The sequence below is a fragment of the Amphibalanus amphitrite genome, unplaced genomic scaffold (assembly GCF_019059575.1).
Source record: "Amphibalanus amphitrite isolate SeventyFive unplaced genomic scaffold, NRLGWU_Aamphi_draft 000830F_arrow, whole genome shotgun sequence".
NCBI lineage: Eukaryota > Metazoa > Arthropoda > Thecostraca > Balanomorpha > Balanidae > Amphibalanus > Amphibalanus amphitrite.
The window spans coordinates 246284-264211 of record NW_024882324.1 but is presented as its reverse complement, the minus strand read 5'-3'; the positions used below and the strand labels follow the sequence as shown (position 1 = coordinate 264211).

Genomic DNA, 17928 nt, shown 5'->3' with positions numbered 1-17928 from the left:
TCGATTATAGGAGCTAAACATGGGGTTGGGGAATTGCTCCCTCCTCACTCATTATTTGGCCGGGATAGTGTTTGCAAATTGCAATTATTGTTAAAATCTAACATTTTAAGATTTCAAATGACCCATTTTTTCCCGCCCAAGTCTTTCAATTCAAGGTCATAACACCAGGTCACGTCAAGTGACATTACCTCAAGGAAAATTCCTGTGCTCATCATATCTAAATACATCGACTAACCGATCGCTTTAGAACCTTCAGCGATTTCAATGGGCAACAGAACATGTATTTGAAACGTTTACTTTGCAAGTTTTACATTGCTGACAGACAGGTCGGGTCAATTTTGAGATCGCTAAAGTCAATGGGAGAAAGTTGAACTGCGCTTTTTCGGACGGAACGCATAATAAACACTCTGAAAACATGTGGTGCCTGATGAGATACAATACTGAATGAGAAAATTGTTTGTTTTGTTGGGAGCCATCTTTTTCGGTCTGAGGAGGCCCTTGCAGAGCTATGACATAACTATGCTCTGGTTAGTAATTTGGTTGTGCGAGCCAGCGACAGTGATCTGCGGAAGCGTGATTGTTCCCGTGGGACGATTTCCCTGTCGGGACGGTCCAGCCGTCTCCCAAACGGTCACCCGAAGAGGATTATGTGTCCTGAAATGGAACCGACATCAACTACAGGTTGGCTGGTGGGGTGAACTCCAGTCCAGAGAGGGAAGCATGAAGACTAGGGGCGATGCGGATTGGTTTTTCCTGAGGATAGCGAGGACGGAAGGAATCTAGCACCCTTGACCCTTCCTTATACTGAATGTATCTCAGGCTGTTAAATCTCCTAAGCGTTTTTTCTCGACATCGTCAAGGTGTCATTTATAAGAATAGGAAATCCGGGAGGATAAATTAAACATAGAAATTGTGGCCAACAGAACATTATCAGTTGCGTTCAACATACTCTGTTAGCATGATCACACACCCAGCTTACACATGAGCCATATAATAAATATTTTTGATAGACATGCTTAAGTTATGAAATCATCTTAAGTGTTTGTAAAGTTCCACGACACGGATCTAATATCCTGCTATGCATCATGACCATTGCTGGTCAGGTCATGTCTTTGAATATAGGCCAAATTCTTCAAATGACCTTTAAAGATCAACTTTTGATTCATACGAAGCGTTTTGATAAGAGGAACACGAGGCTGGTAAAATGAATTTCATGCAAGTTTAGCTTAACCCTCGCCGGCCGAGGGGGGGTGCCGCCCCCCATAGGTTTTTTTTCGCGATAACTCCGAACACGCTGGCGATAGAGAGCTGAAACTTGGCATACCTGACCTTTGATTCAAGTCGGATCTTTTGACACCAACCGCATTTTTGGGTCGGGTCAGGTCACTGACCTATGACGTCATAAGTGAACGTCTGCACGGTCTTCAGATGTCGCAACTTCGCAACGCCCTCATTGCCAGAGGAGATGTCACAGGGAAATGAAACTTGCAGGATCTAGTATCCATTATGAGTCCCACAACTTTTATATCTCGGATTTTTCCTAAAGGTCATATGAGGCCAGGTCATTTTCGTGACCTCACCATTATAAGTCAATGGGGAAAAATGAAAACTGCTATTCTGGCGCCGGGAACGATCTCCAACTATCTCAAGCACACAAAATCGTGATTTGATGCACTCCTTGCAAGGTTAGATGCGTCACTTTTGCAATGTTGACCTTGCGTGACGTCATTTATGACGTCATCAAGGTCATATTAGTTTTTCGTCAATAACTCTTGATCAAATTGAGCTAGCGAGTCGGGAAAGCCACCGATGGACTCAGGAAGGCCTGCCGAATCGAATGATATGCGACATGACCTCTTTCGACCAACTTCGTGACCTGGGGGTGCTGACCTGACTTGACCTGAGGTCAACACCCCAAGTTGACCTGACCCGGACAAAAAGTATATCATTCGACGCGCCTGAGCGAGGCGAACACGATGCTGCCAAAATCGGCGCTCTGCGGCCGTTTTTGCGAAGTTATTCACTAAAAACTGAACCGTACCTTGGGGCACTTGACCTGACCTCAGAGGTCACCGGTTGACCTAGGACCTTAAAATCGGGTACAAATCTCTGTGTCTCGTAACGGCGCACACGTGCGTTTTTTCCGCGACGCGCTAGCTCCACCAGGGGCGAAACGGCGAGGGGGGGTCGTACCCGCCACCCCCCCTCGGCCGGCGCGTATGTAGAAAACCAATAGGTCCGGCGAGGGTGAAAACTTTTAGTGTTTGTGGAAAAGCAGTTGGTTTTCTCATAATACTGATGGTGGCAGTTGCTGTTATTTACGTGCTAAGCCGTTGATTAATTAAATCTGACAATATTATTCAGACATAGCGGTAAACGAGCTGCTTGTTGTGTTAGGTTAGGCTCTTTCGGTCGATTTCATAGTGGGAAGGATGACAGGAATTAGGGGGAGGCAGGGGGCCTGGGCGGGAGTCCTGGGCCTCATGCTTCGCTGGGGCCGAGCCCATCACGTGGGTTGGGTTGCCCTGACACATGGATAGCCCTGGGCGGTGTTTCACGGCCCCGCGCTGCAGCACGCTGCGCTGCGCTGCCACATGCATTGTAGCGGCGGTTGATATGAATTCGGCTCCCGACGCTAGCGTTACGAGCTTCCGAGTCTGTTGATGTTTCCATGGAAATTGGAAACCCAATGCACCGGTGCGCGCAACGCACCCTGTCCAAGCAAAATTTTACCATCGATGACCTCTGGTGACATGATCTTTTGCTCCGACCCGATCTAAAATTGTCTGAAGTATTTTTTTTCTTCTTTTTGCTACTTTTGACGCTACTTGGAATACCACTTAAATGCCCAAAGCTGAGTTATAAGAATGATGCTCAATCCCCATTTCCCCTCCAACAGGGCGTGAGAGTCTAGGCATTCCTGTGGCCTGTGGGGCACGGGCTAACAATGACTATCTCATAATCATTGTGGCCATGAACATCTACTGCCATTCTTTAACACCGGTTTCGCTGCGCTGAGCGGTGGCCGTCCCGTTTGTTGGATTCTACAGCTGGCTGGCGGAAAGCGTTACCGGCCGCCCGTCCACCGCCCGCGGGCCGGACCGAGCGGTCCCGCTGACCCTACCTGACCTGAGCCCGGCGCGATATGGGACGGGCAGACGGGGGTTCGGCTCAGCGAAGGCAGCGCCCACTGGTGCTGGGGACTTTTTTAATAGACCTACTGTACCGCGCCACACTCGGCCGCGCGGTCCGGCGGCCGAAAATGGAGCGGCCGTCACCGGCGCCACCGCTCAGCGCGACGGCAGGTGGGCGAACAGTTTTTGTCGCCGCCTGACAAGGCGAGCGAGTGCCTCTGTCGTGTCTGGCCATCCGTCAGCGCCCGCGGCGGCGACCTTGACCCGCTCCCACGTCCCACCCCTCCCCTATCATCTCCTCCTCCCCCGCGCGGTACTTACGATTTGGAGGAGGAGGATCCGGACCCCGATCCGCCGCTGCTGGTGCTCGGCGCCTTCATTCCTGCAACACACACAGACAGACGGACCGGTTTGGTCACAAGGTGGCGGCGCCGGCGTGGAAACGGTCGACTTAGCGGCGCAGCCCACACGCACGTCAGTGCTGCGCGCCGTGGCCGGGCACAAAGCAGCTTTTTGTGCCGCCGACAGCGGCCCGGAGCCAGAATCGGCGCCACCGGCCTGTCAGAACTAGTGCACTGGCGAGACACAATCAGCGCCCCCGACGAGTCAGATGCAGACAGCAGGGTGCTGGGGATCTAGATAAGGTAGTTGCTAATGATGATTGGGGCACTAGCACGGTCGTTCACGAAATTGGCATAACAATAGCGAAGTCTCGTCAGCGACAAAGTGTAACGCACGTCCCTCACGCCCTATGAGAGATGCCCTATGAGGATGTGTGTACCGCTAAAAGGGAGCACCGTTTGTCCCTCGTGCCCTATGAGATACAATGGCGGGCCGGTCGCATGTAGCACCGTATCGGCAGCAGCCCGTGTCCCGTGACGATTATAACGGCAGCGACTTGGGCACCAGCGGTGACCGAGCTCGGCACACTGCCGTAACTGCGGCCGGTGACGGGGCACACTGCAGTGATGGTTACTGCGGTCTGTGACTCGGCTGAGCTCGGTGCCGGTGACTGTGACAGGCTCAGCCCGGCCGGCGCTGTCCCTGTTACTCCCGTCTGTGACTCGGGCCGGCAGTATGTACGTGTGGGCTGTGACCGGCTGTGACTCCCCACCGTGGCTCTGACGCCGGACGACATCTCGCGGGCCGGTGACGGCGGTCTCAGGTCTGTGACTCGGCTCAGCGCTGTCCGTGTGTCTGACGCCAGGCGGCATCTCGCGGGCTGGCAGCGGCGGCCGCGGCCGAGCAGCGATGGCGCCGGCCTCCGGACGGACGGGCGGGCCATCTGGCCGGGCAGGCATATCGACTGGCTCGCGGCGCGGCGGCACCGGTGGCGGCGGGGGCCGTGGGACGAGTCCGGACCGGCGCCGCGGCGCGCTGACGGTGCACCGCCGCCCCGTCCCGGCCCCAGATCGATCGGCACCAGCCGCCCCGGACCGGACCGGACCGGCGCCGGCACGGACAGCGGCGGAGCGTCGCCAGCCGACCAGAGCCAGAGCCACAGCCGACAGACACGGTGGCTCAGCGGGGAGAGCCACCGAGCTCGAGCTCCAGTGGGAACAGCGTCCGAGCCCAGTCCCTCCGTGGGGAGAGCGAACCCCTTCCAGGAGGCAGCTCCGGCCTCACCCCACCGACAGCGGTACGAAGCCCTCACAGAGACAGTTCGAACAGCCCGGGAATGGCCACCCACGTCCCCGGTCCTGTGCTGTCGACGGGCAGGCTGTCTGGACAGGTAATTACATCCTGTTCGCGGTGCAAAGTGCTGCGCCGCCATCGGTACTGAGAGAAGCTGAGACCCGGCCACTTCCTGAGTGGCTGAACTTCCGGATACCCGGATATCGTTATATAAGTTCCATCAGTAAATCTCCATACCGAACTATACGTCTGATGTGAATACAAATAATCTCCTCTCTGGTCTGATACGGTGATCGACTTCCGTCGATCTTCCGGCCGGAATTCCAAATCAGCTGCAATGCTTTTAGAACGGCAAAGCCGCCCTACAATCGAACCCGGTGAGCGCGGTGTGCGGCCGCGGCGTTACATGACGCCAAAATAGAACACACGTATGCATAACACGGCGGACACATTAGGCTACAGACCTGCCCGCCGACACCAATAATCCATTGGTGGTCGGTGCCGCGCCGCGCGGGACACAACCATAGCACAACATTGGCGAATGGCGACCCGCACTGTGGCGACCAGCGACCGACACCGCTGTAACTATTATAGCATCACACCGGCCTCTAGCCGGGCCAGGTCGGACCCGTCAGAGGGTACCGCGCCGGTCAGATCCCAGCAGCTCCCAGTCAGATCCGTGAGCGCCACGGAATGCGAGGCCCGGTACGGGAGCCGACATCGGGAGCGGGTCGCCATGCACGACTGACATCTGGCCCGGCCAGTCTGTGGAACTTATCCCGTCTGACCCGGCGCGGCAGCCGGTCTGTTCTGCACCACATCGACCGCCGGTCCCGGTCGGTGGCGGGCGGGTCGGTCCACCGGCCAGCTCGCCGATCTCCGGCGGGAGGCCACGTCACCACCGCGGACAGCCGGGGAGAGTAGAGAGCAGCGGAGAGAGCGGAGAGGCCCGGGGAGAGCGGAGAGGCCCGGGGAGAGTGCGGGGAGCGGACACCATCCGACCGGCGCGACGGTATCATCAGCCGAGTCACCGCCGCATCCGTCCGTCCTCCTGCCCTCCTACACAGGACTCTCCACAACTGCCGTGCACCAGCTGTCCACCGTTTGAAGTTCGGCAGTCCGTCGTCGAAACTCGCTCCTAATCCATTCTCGTTTCGACGCGGCCCGTCTGTTCCGCCGGCCAGTGAGCTAGTTCAGAACGAGAGTCGACTGCGCGGCGGCGCTCCCCGGGCACCAGAGTCGGGTCAGACGGGTCGGGCCGGGTCACCGGGATCGGACGACCAACTGGCCGTCCGTGGGGACCGTGTAGCTCCGGTGAGCCAAAGTGGTATTCCCCACAGGGGACAGTCCACCCGCTGCTGCTCTATGTTGCGCTGCTGTGTTGTGCTGCTTTGTGTCATTGCTGGTGTGTGAGATGAACAATCAGACCATGAGGTTCAATTAATCACACCATATCAGCAATGCGCCTGCCCTCATCGCTATGCAGCTTGGGTCACTGGGTGCATCATTTGCCTTAGTGTCCACTGATCTACACTAACAGTGTAGCATTCACTAACCAGTGTTTTTGTTTCGGCCCTTCGTCAGTTCCTTTGCGCTGCTGTCTCCTCCTTTTCAATCGCAGATATATCTATTTCACCTACAGACCGTGTCGTCAGTTGACCGTGCTGACTGTGTGTAGCCCCGCCGTCTCTACTGACCTGTGAGCGCCTCGTACTGCGGCAGGCCGGCCAGCGAGTGCAGGCGAGTGTACCCCGTCCCCACTAAATAGAGGCGAGTGTCACCCGTCCCGTCCCGTCCCGACTCACCTGTGAGCGCCTCGTACTCAGCTGTGAGCGTCTCTACTCACCTGTGAGCGCCTCGTACTGCGGCAGGCCGGCCAGCGAGTGCAGGCCGGCGGCGGCGGCGCCCGACTGCAGCCGGCTCAGGTAGTCCTGGGCGGCCATCTGGTGCATCAGACTCAGCCACGCCGCGTCTGTAGAGAGACGGAGGGACAGCGGTCAGGTCAGGTGGGTCGGCAGAGGGAGGGAGAGAGGGAGATAGAAAGAGAAATCGTTACTTGACGGAAGAAGGCGCGAAAAAAGTAAATGGGACACACTTCATGAACATGCACACATGGTCAGACATTGTTCACATGTAAGCGGTCAACCCGACAAATGAACAACTGAAACACTGTCGATAACTAAATGGGAATGACAGGAAGGAACGGGATGCTGAGCGGGCTAATACCAATGCGAGAGAACAATAGCGTCAACCAGTAACCACCTGGTGCAGTCCGGTGTCGAAGAAACAAACGCCTCTCATTATAACTACCCTATGAGCAGCCACTTGTGAACAGCTTCCCAGCAATGCAATAGAGACATTTGTTCTGCTCATGAGGCTGCAATGACAACATATTCGCTAATCTGACAGTTGTATGTGCTCAACTCGGCTTTTACTGAGTGATGACCCGCGGGGACCGTATCATCCAGCCGTCGGCGGAGTACCTCTATCGATCGGCCGACCGCCGCAGACTGACGGCGGATGACCGCAGTCACATCCATCCGTCATCCAGTCCGCCTCCCCTTCATCCATACCACGCGCCACTCGATCCGTCGTCCCCCTCCCCCTGCTCCAGTGCTCGGTCTGCCTTGACCAGGAGTTTGGGCCTCACAGACCTCACAACATCCGGCGGCCAGGACTGTCCCCATGGCGCCGTGCAAACCGCCCGGCCCACTGCAGGCCACATCTGGCGGGGACTGCCGGCGGCCGGCAGGGGCGGATCCAGGAAAACTCCAAGGGGAGGGTCATGAATCGAAGTGGTGCCCCTACCTATACCCAAAATTAAAAACTCAACGGATTTCGTCCACTTTATTTTGGTGGTGCCCCCATTTTCAGTTTTTTTCTTTTTATTTTTTATTTTTAGTCAGTATCTTAACTCTAAGCCACAACCACATTTACCAATTGTAAGCAAGTACAGGGTGTTGCAGATAAATCCGACACTTTAGAGGCAAAATACGAAATCGGCAATGAAAGCATCAATATTGCACACACAGGCCTGGCATTTTATTCAGCACCAGTTCGAGTCATATGCTGCACTTCTACTCGATGTAACCGCCGTCGGCGGCGACGACCATCTCAAGCCGAGGGCGAAATGATTCGCACGCCTTGGCGACCGTGTCCTTGTCTACGGCGGCGAACTCTGCCACGATGGCGGCCTTGAGAGAGTTGACGGTATTGTGTGCGTGCTTGCTGGTCTTGGCCTCGATCACGCCCCAGAAGAAATAATCGAGGGGGTTGCAGTCAGGTGAGGAGGGCGGCCACAAGTCCGGCGACCAGTGCAGTGGTGAGGGACGTTGTTGAGCATCCACGCCTGCGTCGTCCTGGCCTTGTGCGCCGGGGCGGAGTCTTGCTGGAAGACGTAGGGGCGTCCGTTGGCGATCCTGTGTTTGTGTTTTGGGGAAGGCAATTGATCATAGAGATGTAGCATACTGCCCAAACTTTTCATCGTGAGCATAGCACTCGAATAAACACGTTTTTTTCCAAGTGTCGGATTTACCTGCAACGCCCTGTATATATGAATGTGCTATGTGTATATATGTTGTGGACGCTGAGTAGTGAGTACTTACCAGGAACGTTATCAGGTAAGCAAATCGTCAGTCCGACGAACTTGACCCTGGCGTCTAAAGGGTCTGTCCTTGACACTTCAGGCTTGTCAGGGGCACCAAAGTCCTTCCAGGGACACCACAAACCTGTCAGGGGCACCTACGGCCTTGTAGGGGCGCCACAGGCCCGCCAGGGGCACCACAGGCCTGCCAGGAAGCAGGGGCACCACAGGTCTAGCATGTATACACGACAGGCTTGTCAGGGGCACAACGGGCCTGTTGACCCCATGAGCACCCCTAGGGGCAGGGGCACCACAGTCCTTCCAGGGGTACCGCAGGCCTGTGAGGGGCACCAGCGGCCTAGCAGGGGCACCAGTCAACACAGGCCTGCCAGGAGCACCACAGACCTGCCAGGGGCACCAGAGGCCTGCCAGGAGCACCACCGACCTCGAAGGGGTAACTTGGGCCTGTCAGGGTCCAGGGGCACCACGGGCCTGTCGAGAGGCACTTCAGGGTTTTCAGGGGCACCATAGTCCTCTCCGGGCGCAGGGGTAGCAGGGGCACCAGAGGCCTGCCAGGGGCACTGCAGGCCTAGCAAGGGCACCACTGGTCTATCAGGGGCACCACGAGCCTGTCATAGCCAGGCATCTCAGGCTTGTCAAGGCCCAGGGGCACCACAGGTCTGTGAGGGGCACCAGCGACCTAGCAGGGGCACCAGTCAACACAGGTCTGCCAGGGGCGCCACAGACCTGCCAGGGGCACCACAGACCTGCCAGGGGCACCAGAGGTCTGCCAGGGACACCACCGGCCTCGCAGAGGCACCTTGGGCCTGTCAGGGACACCACGGGCCTGCCGAGGGGCACTTCAGACTTTTCAGGGGCACCAGTCCTTTCCGGGCGCTGGGGTACCAGCGGCCTAGCAAGGGCACCAGAGGCCTGCCAGGGGCACCAGCGGCCTAGCAAGGGCACCAGAGGCCTGCCAGGGGCACCACAGGCCTAACAAGGGCACCACGGGCCTGTCAGGGGCACCTCAGGCTTGTCAGGGCCCAGGGGCACCACAGTCCTTCCAGGGGCATTACAAGCCTGTCAGGGGCACCAGAGGCCTAGCAAGGGCACCACAGGCCTGCCATGGACACCACAGGCCTGCCAGGGGCACCACCGGCCTTCCAGGGGCGCCTCAGGCCTGTCAGGGGCACCACGTGCCTGCCGGGGACACTTCAGGCTTGTCAGGGGCGTTACAGTCCTGTCAGGGCCCAGGGGCACCAGGCCCGTGGTGTCCCTTCTAGGCCGGTGGTGCCCCTGGCGGTCCTGTGGTGCCCCTGTCAGGACTGTGATACCCCTGATAGGCCGGTGGTGCCCCTGGCAGGTCTTTGGGCCCCCGGGCCTCAAGGGGGGGGGGCCATGACCCATGTGACCCCCCCCCTTGGATCCGCCCCTGGCGGCCGGTGGCGCCGCGCTGGTCCGAACCCAGCGACACCGAGCAGGCGGCCAGAGCTGCGGACCGGGGCCGAGCAGACGGCGACAGATGGGCCGACCGACGGACAGTCCAGACGGGAGCTGCATAGCCGGACAGACTCCGCACTCAGGCACAGAGATCACGGGTCCACGTCCGCCCGCACGTCTGTTCTAGACCGCTGCCGGGCGAACGGGTAGCCAGGATATGACGACATCCGACATTGCCACGTCATCAGGGCGTAACCAGCTGGCAATGTTGTCTCGGAGTCTGAGCTCAGCAGTTCCGGTTGAAACCTCACGGTCCGGACGGGTTGGAAACTGTACGCTGCACAGCCAGCTTCCGGTCTAACCCAGCTGAAAACTGAACGGGTCCGATCAGTCTGTTGAGGATGCGATGAGAGACGGAGAACGCCAGCGGCTTCCGTCATCACCACCTGCGTCACAGCAGGCGCGGGAGACGGTCCACCGTCACCGACGGCCCAGGTGACGACGGAGTCCGCCGCAGCCGACGACGACGGCGCCAGTCGACGTAGGCGGATCAGGGCTAATAAACCTATAATCCGAGACATGGATATGACACAAATACAATGGCAACAATGCTGACAAGTAACGAAACTTAAGAACAAGAAAAGTTGGTGTGTTCTTCAGAAAGCCGCTTCAGGAAGTTGTGACCTTCCGCGTTAGGGTTACTCGGAAGAACAGAGGCAGAGGATTCACATTTATCAGTAAATAAACGTCATACTGCCGCCAGCCGCATGCCCGTGCTCAATTGAACCATTCAAGTTGCAAACATAAGGAAGTGAGGGCAATTCGTTCCGAAAGAATGGGCGCGACGATGGCACCTAATCGTCGGCAGCTACCTGAAATGCACTGGAGCTACTTGAGATACTGTTCCTGTGACAATCGAAACATAAAACTTAATGTAGCATAGAATCATCACTTGGAAGAGTTAATGACCCGCTGTTATTCTTCCAACAAATAATTAATTATTTAATTCAGCAAGGTAACTACCCTGGAATATGTTTCAACGAATTCAACGTTTGAGTGAGTATTAGCAAATAAAAAACTTATGAGATGAGCCAAGGAACAAAATGCAACAACTGCGGCCAACCGCAAATTGAAACAAATTTGTTACGCTTGGGTTGTAAAATGTCAATGTGGCCAAGGAGAAAAGCGACTAGACAAGGGCAGCCGGTGAGGTAGTGCGTCCTTCCTTGCACCCCTCCCCTCAGCACGCAACCACTGTTCACGGGCCAGTGCGCACAGCAGCCCCTCCAAGGTGACACTCTGGCTCCGAGAGAACACCGGCCGCCGCACCACCCACGAGCATTGCGAGCCGAACCCGCCGCGAAGGATCCAGCGCAGTCGAGCTCTGAAGGTCGCGCTGACACCGTCAGAGAATAACGGTGCTGTGCTGCTGATCCAACCACCCCTACCGGTACCGACCGCCGCTGCCGGAACGGTGCACAGAGCCGCCGAGATCCGCCCGATGTCGAGTCACCGAGATCCGTCCGATGTCAGACCTATGCCGTCTTCCCAGGGCGATACGGGGAGGGGGAGGGGTGATAGCCGACTAACGAGGCCGCAACACGCGTCTACCTCTGTAGAAGCAGGACGAAAATAAACAAAAACCCGGCGGGGTGCCGCGGAACAATGCAACCCCGTCTCTGTGACGTGTTGGCACGGATCGCTGTTACCATTCGCTCACTGGTAGACGATTAGCCTTGTCACAGCCTTGGAACAGTCACCTGGACACGTCAACATCGCACCATAACATCTAAACGGTGTGATGTGGCGTGTTTGTGTGCCGAGAACGGCTTATTCATCGTTACATAATTCAATCGTTTATCTCTCATTCATTCGCCGTCTCGGACCCCGCGCGTCCCGCCCGAGGAACATAGCAACACGTCGGCAGTCTCGTCTCCTCATGCAGCACTTCATGTGCAACATTACGGGCCATGCAGCGCCGTTCTACGGGCGCCCGGTGACGCGACCGGCCGCTCGGATAGCGCCGTTTGACACACTGGGAAGAGTCACGATCGGTATCAGGCCAAACACAAATGGACACCTGTGTCTATCACCGAGATACCGTCCGTGGTGACCGAGTGTCGCCGGCCGTCCGGACATGCGGACACGGGCAGCGGACACGCGCCAGCGGACGACGGACGGACAACGGGTAGGTGGAAAGGACGCCGGGCAGTGGGCAGCGATATCATACATCGATCACCAGATATCATACATCAACCACCAGATAGCCTACATCGCCCACCAGATTTCGGGTCGTCTGACCAGTGCAGTGGTCATCTATGAGAGTGCGTGATGCTGGGCAGCTGTGCCGCTGCACAGATGGGTTGGTGAGCCGTCCGACCGTGGCGCAGCTCGGGCCCGGCCGAGCAGCTGCCGACGTGGCCGGCCGTGGCGCCGTGTCCTTGACAGGGCGTGGGCTCGGCGCTGCCAGCCGTCCGAGTGTCTGTGTGTCTGTCTGTGGGCGCTGGCCGGTCGGTCCGCCGTCTGTCTGTGGGCTCTCCTCCTCTGGTCGGCCGCGTGTCTGTCTGCCGGCTCCGATCGGCCGTCTGTGTGTCTGTCTGTGTGTCTGTCTGCCCTAATCGGCCGGCCGTGTGTGTGTCTGTCTGCCGCCTGTGTGTCTGCCAGTCGTTTGTGTGTCTGTCGGCCGTCTTTATGTCTGTCCGCCGTCTGTGTGTCTGTCTGCCGGGGACAGGTGAAACGCGGCAGTCAGCCGGCGCCTCGGGCGGCCCCGTGTCGTCCCGGGAGCGGCCACCCGGCCCGGGGAACACAGACAGTGGCTGAGACCCGAATTGATGAATACCGCGCCACTTTGGAGATGTCAGCACCTGTTGATCTTACGACGGTGATGAATGATGGCGACTGAATGATCGCCAGGGTAGTAACAATGCCGCGCCGGACCACGCCGAGTAGCAGTAAAAGTTGTAATTTTACAGCCGCCAGCGCCGCTGTGGGACACGACGTAAAATTTACCTAAAACGACTTCTGAGTGTATAGAAAAGGCGGCTCCGAATCGAATCTTCATCGGACGTTCTCGGCTTAGTTTGCATATCGAGAGTGAACCGTTGTCGACGACAAGTGGAACGTGCAATTCATTAAGGGATCTCTCGTCAGAAGACGTGACACGGCTGCTGAACAGAATCGACCCGATCGGGGGCGCGCGGAGGAGCTGGGCGACGGTAAACAAATCTCCCGGCGGCTCCGGAGCGAGAAATACACACCAGAGAGAGACGAGCTGATCCTTCCGTAAACGGGTGATTGGAAATGCACTCAGCGGCGCCAATATAGAGAACAGAAACATCCCGAGCAGCTCATCACTCGCGGAAGATCAAAGGACAAACGGGCTCCGACGGAATGTATCGAGAACTCGATTTAACACGTCCGGCTGAAAAATGGTTCGCTGCAGAGAACACACGATTAGATTGAGAAAACGGATGGACACACAGAGCGGAAACACTGGCTGAGAGGAGAGGGTTCTATCGCAGACGGCGCCGTTATCGATGACAGAGTACACTAGACAGTACATCTAGAGGAGGTCCGAACTGTCGGGGCGCGGCTGGCCGCCGGGTAGGTACTCACTGGCGCCGAGTGCCGGGTTGCTGGCCATGGACGCCAGCGCAGCGTGCGCCGCCGCCGCAGACGTCAGAGTACACTGGACAGTACATCTACATAGAGGAGGCCCGAACAGTCGGGGCGCCGCGGCTGGCCGCCGGGTAGGTAGGTACTCACTGGCGCCGAGTGCCGGGTTGCTGGCCATGGACGCCAGCGCAGCGTGCGCCGCGCCGGGTGGGTACTCACTGGCGCCGAGTGCCGGGTTGCTGGCCATAGACGCCAGCGCAGCGTGCGCCGCCGCCGCAGACGTCGCCGCCGATGTGGCCGCCGAAGACGAGACGGGCGGCATCATCGGGAAGCCGGGCATCATCATCGGGTTGAAGCCGGCCGCCGCGCCGCCAAACAGCGAGTGCGCTGAAACAGACAGACAAGGTCAGAGGCGCTGGGCACGGGCCGGGATCAGGCTGACGGGACATCATGAAATACAAACGCTGGTCGTCAGAGCTAGCTAACGCACTGACAAATAGGCAGGGTGTGATTTTCATAGAGTGATGATAATCATTTGTCGCAGACGTGTGATTGTTATAACCCAGCAGAATAATGTGTCACGTCACAATGTGAGTCATTTGGTTTTATGGCGCTTCGCATGCTCGTTTTACGGTCATCATGAAGCCAACAGCGGGGAGCCAAAACAGCACCGGTCCACTTGTTCTGTCACACAGTCGACGGGCATCCTCGGAGGGCACAGCTGATGCGCCTATCATCCCTTGCATGGCTATGGTCGATACGGTATGCACTTCCGTTCCGGTGGCGACGCGGGCCATATATGGGAGAGCGGACGGTCGGCCGTCCGCGAGCCCGCTATGGTGACACTGAGCCCGGTATCGGGGTAACAAACGGCGCTGCACGCTACGTTGATTTGACTCATTGCAACCATCTTTCGGGGAAGACGTGAAGTAGATAAATTCAAATGCACCAATCTGACACCGTTAGAAATCAGGACAGAGTTGATGCATGAACAATTTGCAGGCTAGTATCTCAACACACCACGATGCGTCTCAGACGGCGATATTTTATCTAATCTGTCGCTGTCCACCCACACTCCTCATTTGAGCATCGATTGCTATCCACCCAGTCATCGTCCAGGAGCAGCATCAATTAACGACCCCCCCCCCTCCTCCTCCTCCTCCCATTTCCGTGCATCGGTAATTATGGGACAAATTACCGCCCACGAACGTGTTCAGTGATCGCTGCGAACCTCTGCCGGCGCCGGCGGTGACCTAATAAAACATCGGACGGAAGAGCATACGACGCAGATCGATCACCGACGGAACAGAGCCTCCGTGATCGTGTTCAGTGCGACTGAGGAGGCAAGGGGTGACAGGAGAGGACGGGCTAAAAAGGAATCGCGACAGCCCAGTCTCGTGACGACTGGTGGTGGGTTGGGGATACGGAGCGCTCGGCCGCGGCGGCTGCAGGGTGCGGCACCACTCCACCGTCTGCCGCGCTATCACGCCCAGGGCGTCACGGTGACGTGTCGGTGCACAGCGTCACGGCACGGGCTGTGACGCCGCGGCGCCCACACGGCCAGAGCAGGCCCGGGCGCGGCAGGGCCGAGCAGGCGGCCGCCGACCAAGGCCAGGCCGGTCGGCGAGCAGGGAGGGAGGGGTCGGCCGCCGGCCAGCTGCCCAGCCGCCGACACTCGACGGAGCGGCGGCCGGCCGCCATACCGGGACGGCCGAGCGGGACGCGCCCGGCGCGCAGGGTCACCTTGTGCGAGCCGCCGCCGCGCCGCCGCGCCGGGACGGGACGGCCCGAGCCACAGCCGCCCGAGAAAGTCATGCAGCAGCGCCGGCGACGGGACAGGCGCGCCTCCCGCTCCCCAGCCAGGCAGCGGCGCGGGAAGGGAAAGGGCCAGGACGCCGCGGCCCCAGGGAGTAGTGAGGCTTCACGGACCGGGCGGCGGGGAGCGGCGATACGCACACGGACGGGTGTGTCACGCACACAGCCGACGCCGTCGACCCCGGAGGGCTGACGGCGGACACGGGGTGTGTGCCGCGGTGGGAGCACCGGACGGGTGACCGGCGGCCGCCGGGCCCGGCCGGGTCGACCGGACGTGCCGCGGCCACGGCGGCGGCTCGGCGTCAGAACATAGGCCGAGCAGCAGCGGCCAGGGAGCCGCCAGGTCGCTGCAGCACCATCGGCACCGCTCCAACGCGACGTTTTTCATGGCGGCCGAGGTAAACGACCGCCGCGGTAAAAACGCCCAGCACTTGAGCGCAGCGCCAACGGACGAGCGGCGCGCGAAACAGGATCTGCGACCGGTGCGGCAGCGCCGGCTGCAGAGACCAGGGATTGAAAGCCAGGCACGGGGCGGATATTGAGAGCAGTGCACCAGCAGCAGAGATTGAGATTGATACTAGCCGCTGGCTGCGGGGATCGAGAGCAAGGCACTGATTGCGCCCGAGAGACGCGTCTGCCGCGCTGGACCGGTTAGTTTTAGACCTCCGGTACAGTCCAGTGAAAAGCTGTAGCGTGACTAATAGCGTCTTCGTACGCTGCGTGATTCTGCGTGCAGCTCTCCATCAAACGGCCGGAGAAGCTCACCGTCGCGACAGCCGGCTGTGGCGAGCTCGGTCGGACGGAGATCCGAGCGGAGAGGGGGCGCCGGCGACGCTCCAGGGGTCGCGCCGATCGCCGCACTCCGGCACGAGCGGGACGGATCCCGGGCGCATCCCGAACGCTCGGAGGACCGCGGGCGGAGGGGGTAGGGACGCCGCCGAGTCCCACCGCGGTGCTGTCGGCGCTGCGCTGATGGACCGGGGCAGTTTGGGGACAGCGCGGCCGCCGGGCTCGTCCGACAGAGCCGTCCGTCACGACCTGTGGCCGGCCGGAGAGGCGGCGCGGCTCTCTCCGGCCGATCCACTCTGAGGGGAGCTGACGGCGGCGGTCGAGCGGACACGGTGCGCGCCGGCCGCCATGACCGGCGGCGGTCGACCGGCGAACAAAGCGGGCTCGGCGCGGTCGGAGGGACCGGGGGCGGCCGGCCGGCCGACCGACACCTGCGCCGCACGGCTCCCAGACAGCCGGGCCCGGCGAGCGGCGCCGCGCGCCACAGACCCGCTCACACGGCACACAGGCGCACAGACACAGGCGGGCGTGCAGATGGCATGACAGGAGCGGCGCTAATCAGGGAAAGGCTGGCTTCAAAGACAGTGTCCTTCCTTGAAAACAGTCGTACGGAACATCACCAAATGTTCAATGAAAACGCAGGACCACAGCACTCAATTCTCATCGGAAAATATTGCTTGAGAACCGATAAATTCTGAGTTATTCATAATACGCCTGTTCAGGTCGATTGTTGCGAATGACTATCTCTATTTGAGGTTCTATTTGAACATGCATTCCAGAGTCATAACACGGTAAGACAGTCCCTAATGCAGCCCTTACAACTCAGATCATGACCCAATAGTGATATGGGACAGTAATGTATGCACATTATTCAAGCTCACCGAGCAGATCGTTACCATTCTATGATGACGCACCGAATGGATAATCTCCGGATAATGTGGTGTAACTTGCATATGCAACTGCCTACCAAATGCAGTCAGGTGGCATGTAGTATCGGTGAGAGGTTGACGGGCGTCTCTTATGCGAGTCAATTCTGAACACGGCCTTTTTTTACGCCGGGTCGGCGCGAGGGAATGCCGGGTCAGCAGGCCCGCTGATTATTTTTAGTTCGATAAGTGATGGCTATACCTCTCCCCCCGTACTCCCCGAAGAGCTCCTTCGTCGTAAAACGGAAATATTTCGCGGAACGGATCACTCAGCTGCTAGCTGGGATGTGTCGACACAATTTACATCGCTTGTTCCAATGTTTAGCGGTGTCCCTGGCCGTGACTTGCATCATCACAGAGCTCGTGTGTTGTGGTGAGCAGCGTCGTCGTTTGAAAGATAAAAATGTCAAACAAACAATGAGTAATTCCACGTACCGACCGGCATTTCATTTTTGGAACTGCAGTGCCGGTTTGTTGCAGGTTTCAGAGAAAATCGCTCATCATTAGGCGTCGTTCATTGCGGGAAGACAAAACGTGTGTGCACTGGGCACGCAGACATTTAGAGACGGCTTCTCGATTCAGCATGCTAATTACCTTCATTTAATCCAAGACCACCTTTCTGGATCCACCAGTGCCAGCGGAATACGTAACTTACATCCCACAGAAAGTGTCGTACAATGGCAAGAATATCTGAGAAGCGACAGCATCAAATGACACAGACGGGTTTAACTACATATATAAAATAGTTATATGAGCACCTACAGCACCTGCAGCACCTCGGGGACCGAGGGGCCGCGGGGAGTTGTGAGCTCAGGGCGTCCCGAGTTCCCACTCGACCCCTCTGCTGCCCGTCTGCCCCTCCCTGCTGCCGAGCTGCGAGCGGCAGCAGCTCTCCGGCCGCCTCCTCTATGGGCTGGCACGGCCCGGCTGACCGCTGCCGGCGCGGTACGACTGGAAAACCCGGCGGGGGAGGGCGGCGGGCGCGCCCGGC

General features: G+C 58.5%; 1 protein-coding gene across 12 annotated transcripts in view; it reads right to left on the bottom strand.

Annotated features, from left to right (window-relative positions):
- Positions 1 to 17928, bottom strand: part of LOC122366778 (bromodomain adjacent to zinc finger domain protein 2B-like) — a 53723-nt gene that overhangs the window by 21344 nt on the left and 14451 nt on the right. For 11 of the 12 annotated variants that reach the window (XM_043339344.1, XM_043339348.1, XM_043339351.1 and 8 more), the window contains exons 3-5: positions 13627 to 13794; positions 6616 to 6741; positions 3456 to 3516 (exon numbers count right to left, since the gene is read on the bottom strand). In XM_043339344.1, the coding sequence (XP_043195279.1) occupies positions 3456 to 3516; positions 6616 to 6741; positions 13627 to 13794 (355 nt within the window). Of the gene's footprint in view, positions 1 to 3455; positions 3517 to 6615; positions 6742 to 13407; positions 13467 to 13626; positions 13795 to 17928 lie in introns of those variants that run through there. The other variant, XM_043339357.1, reaches the window with a different exon arrangement.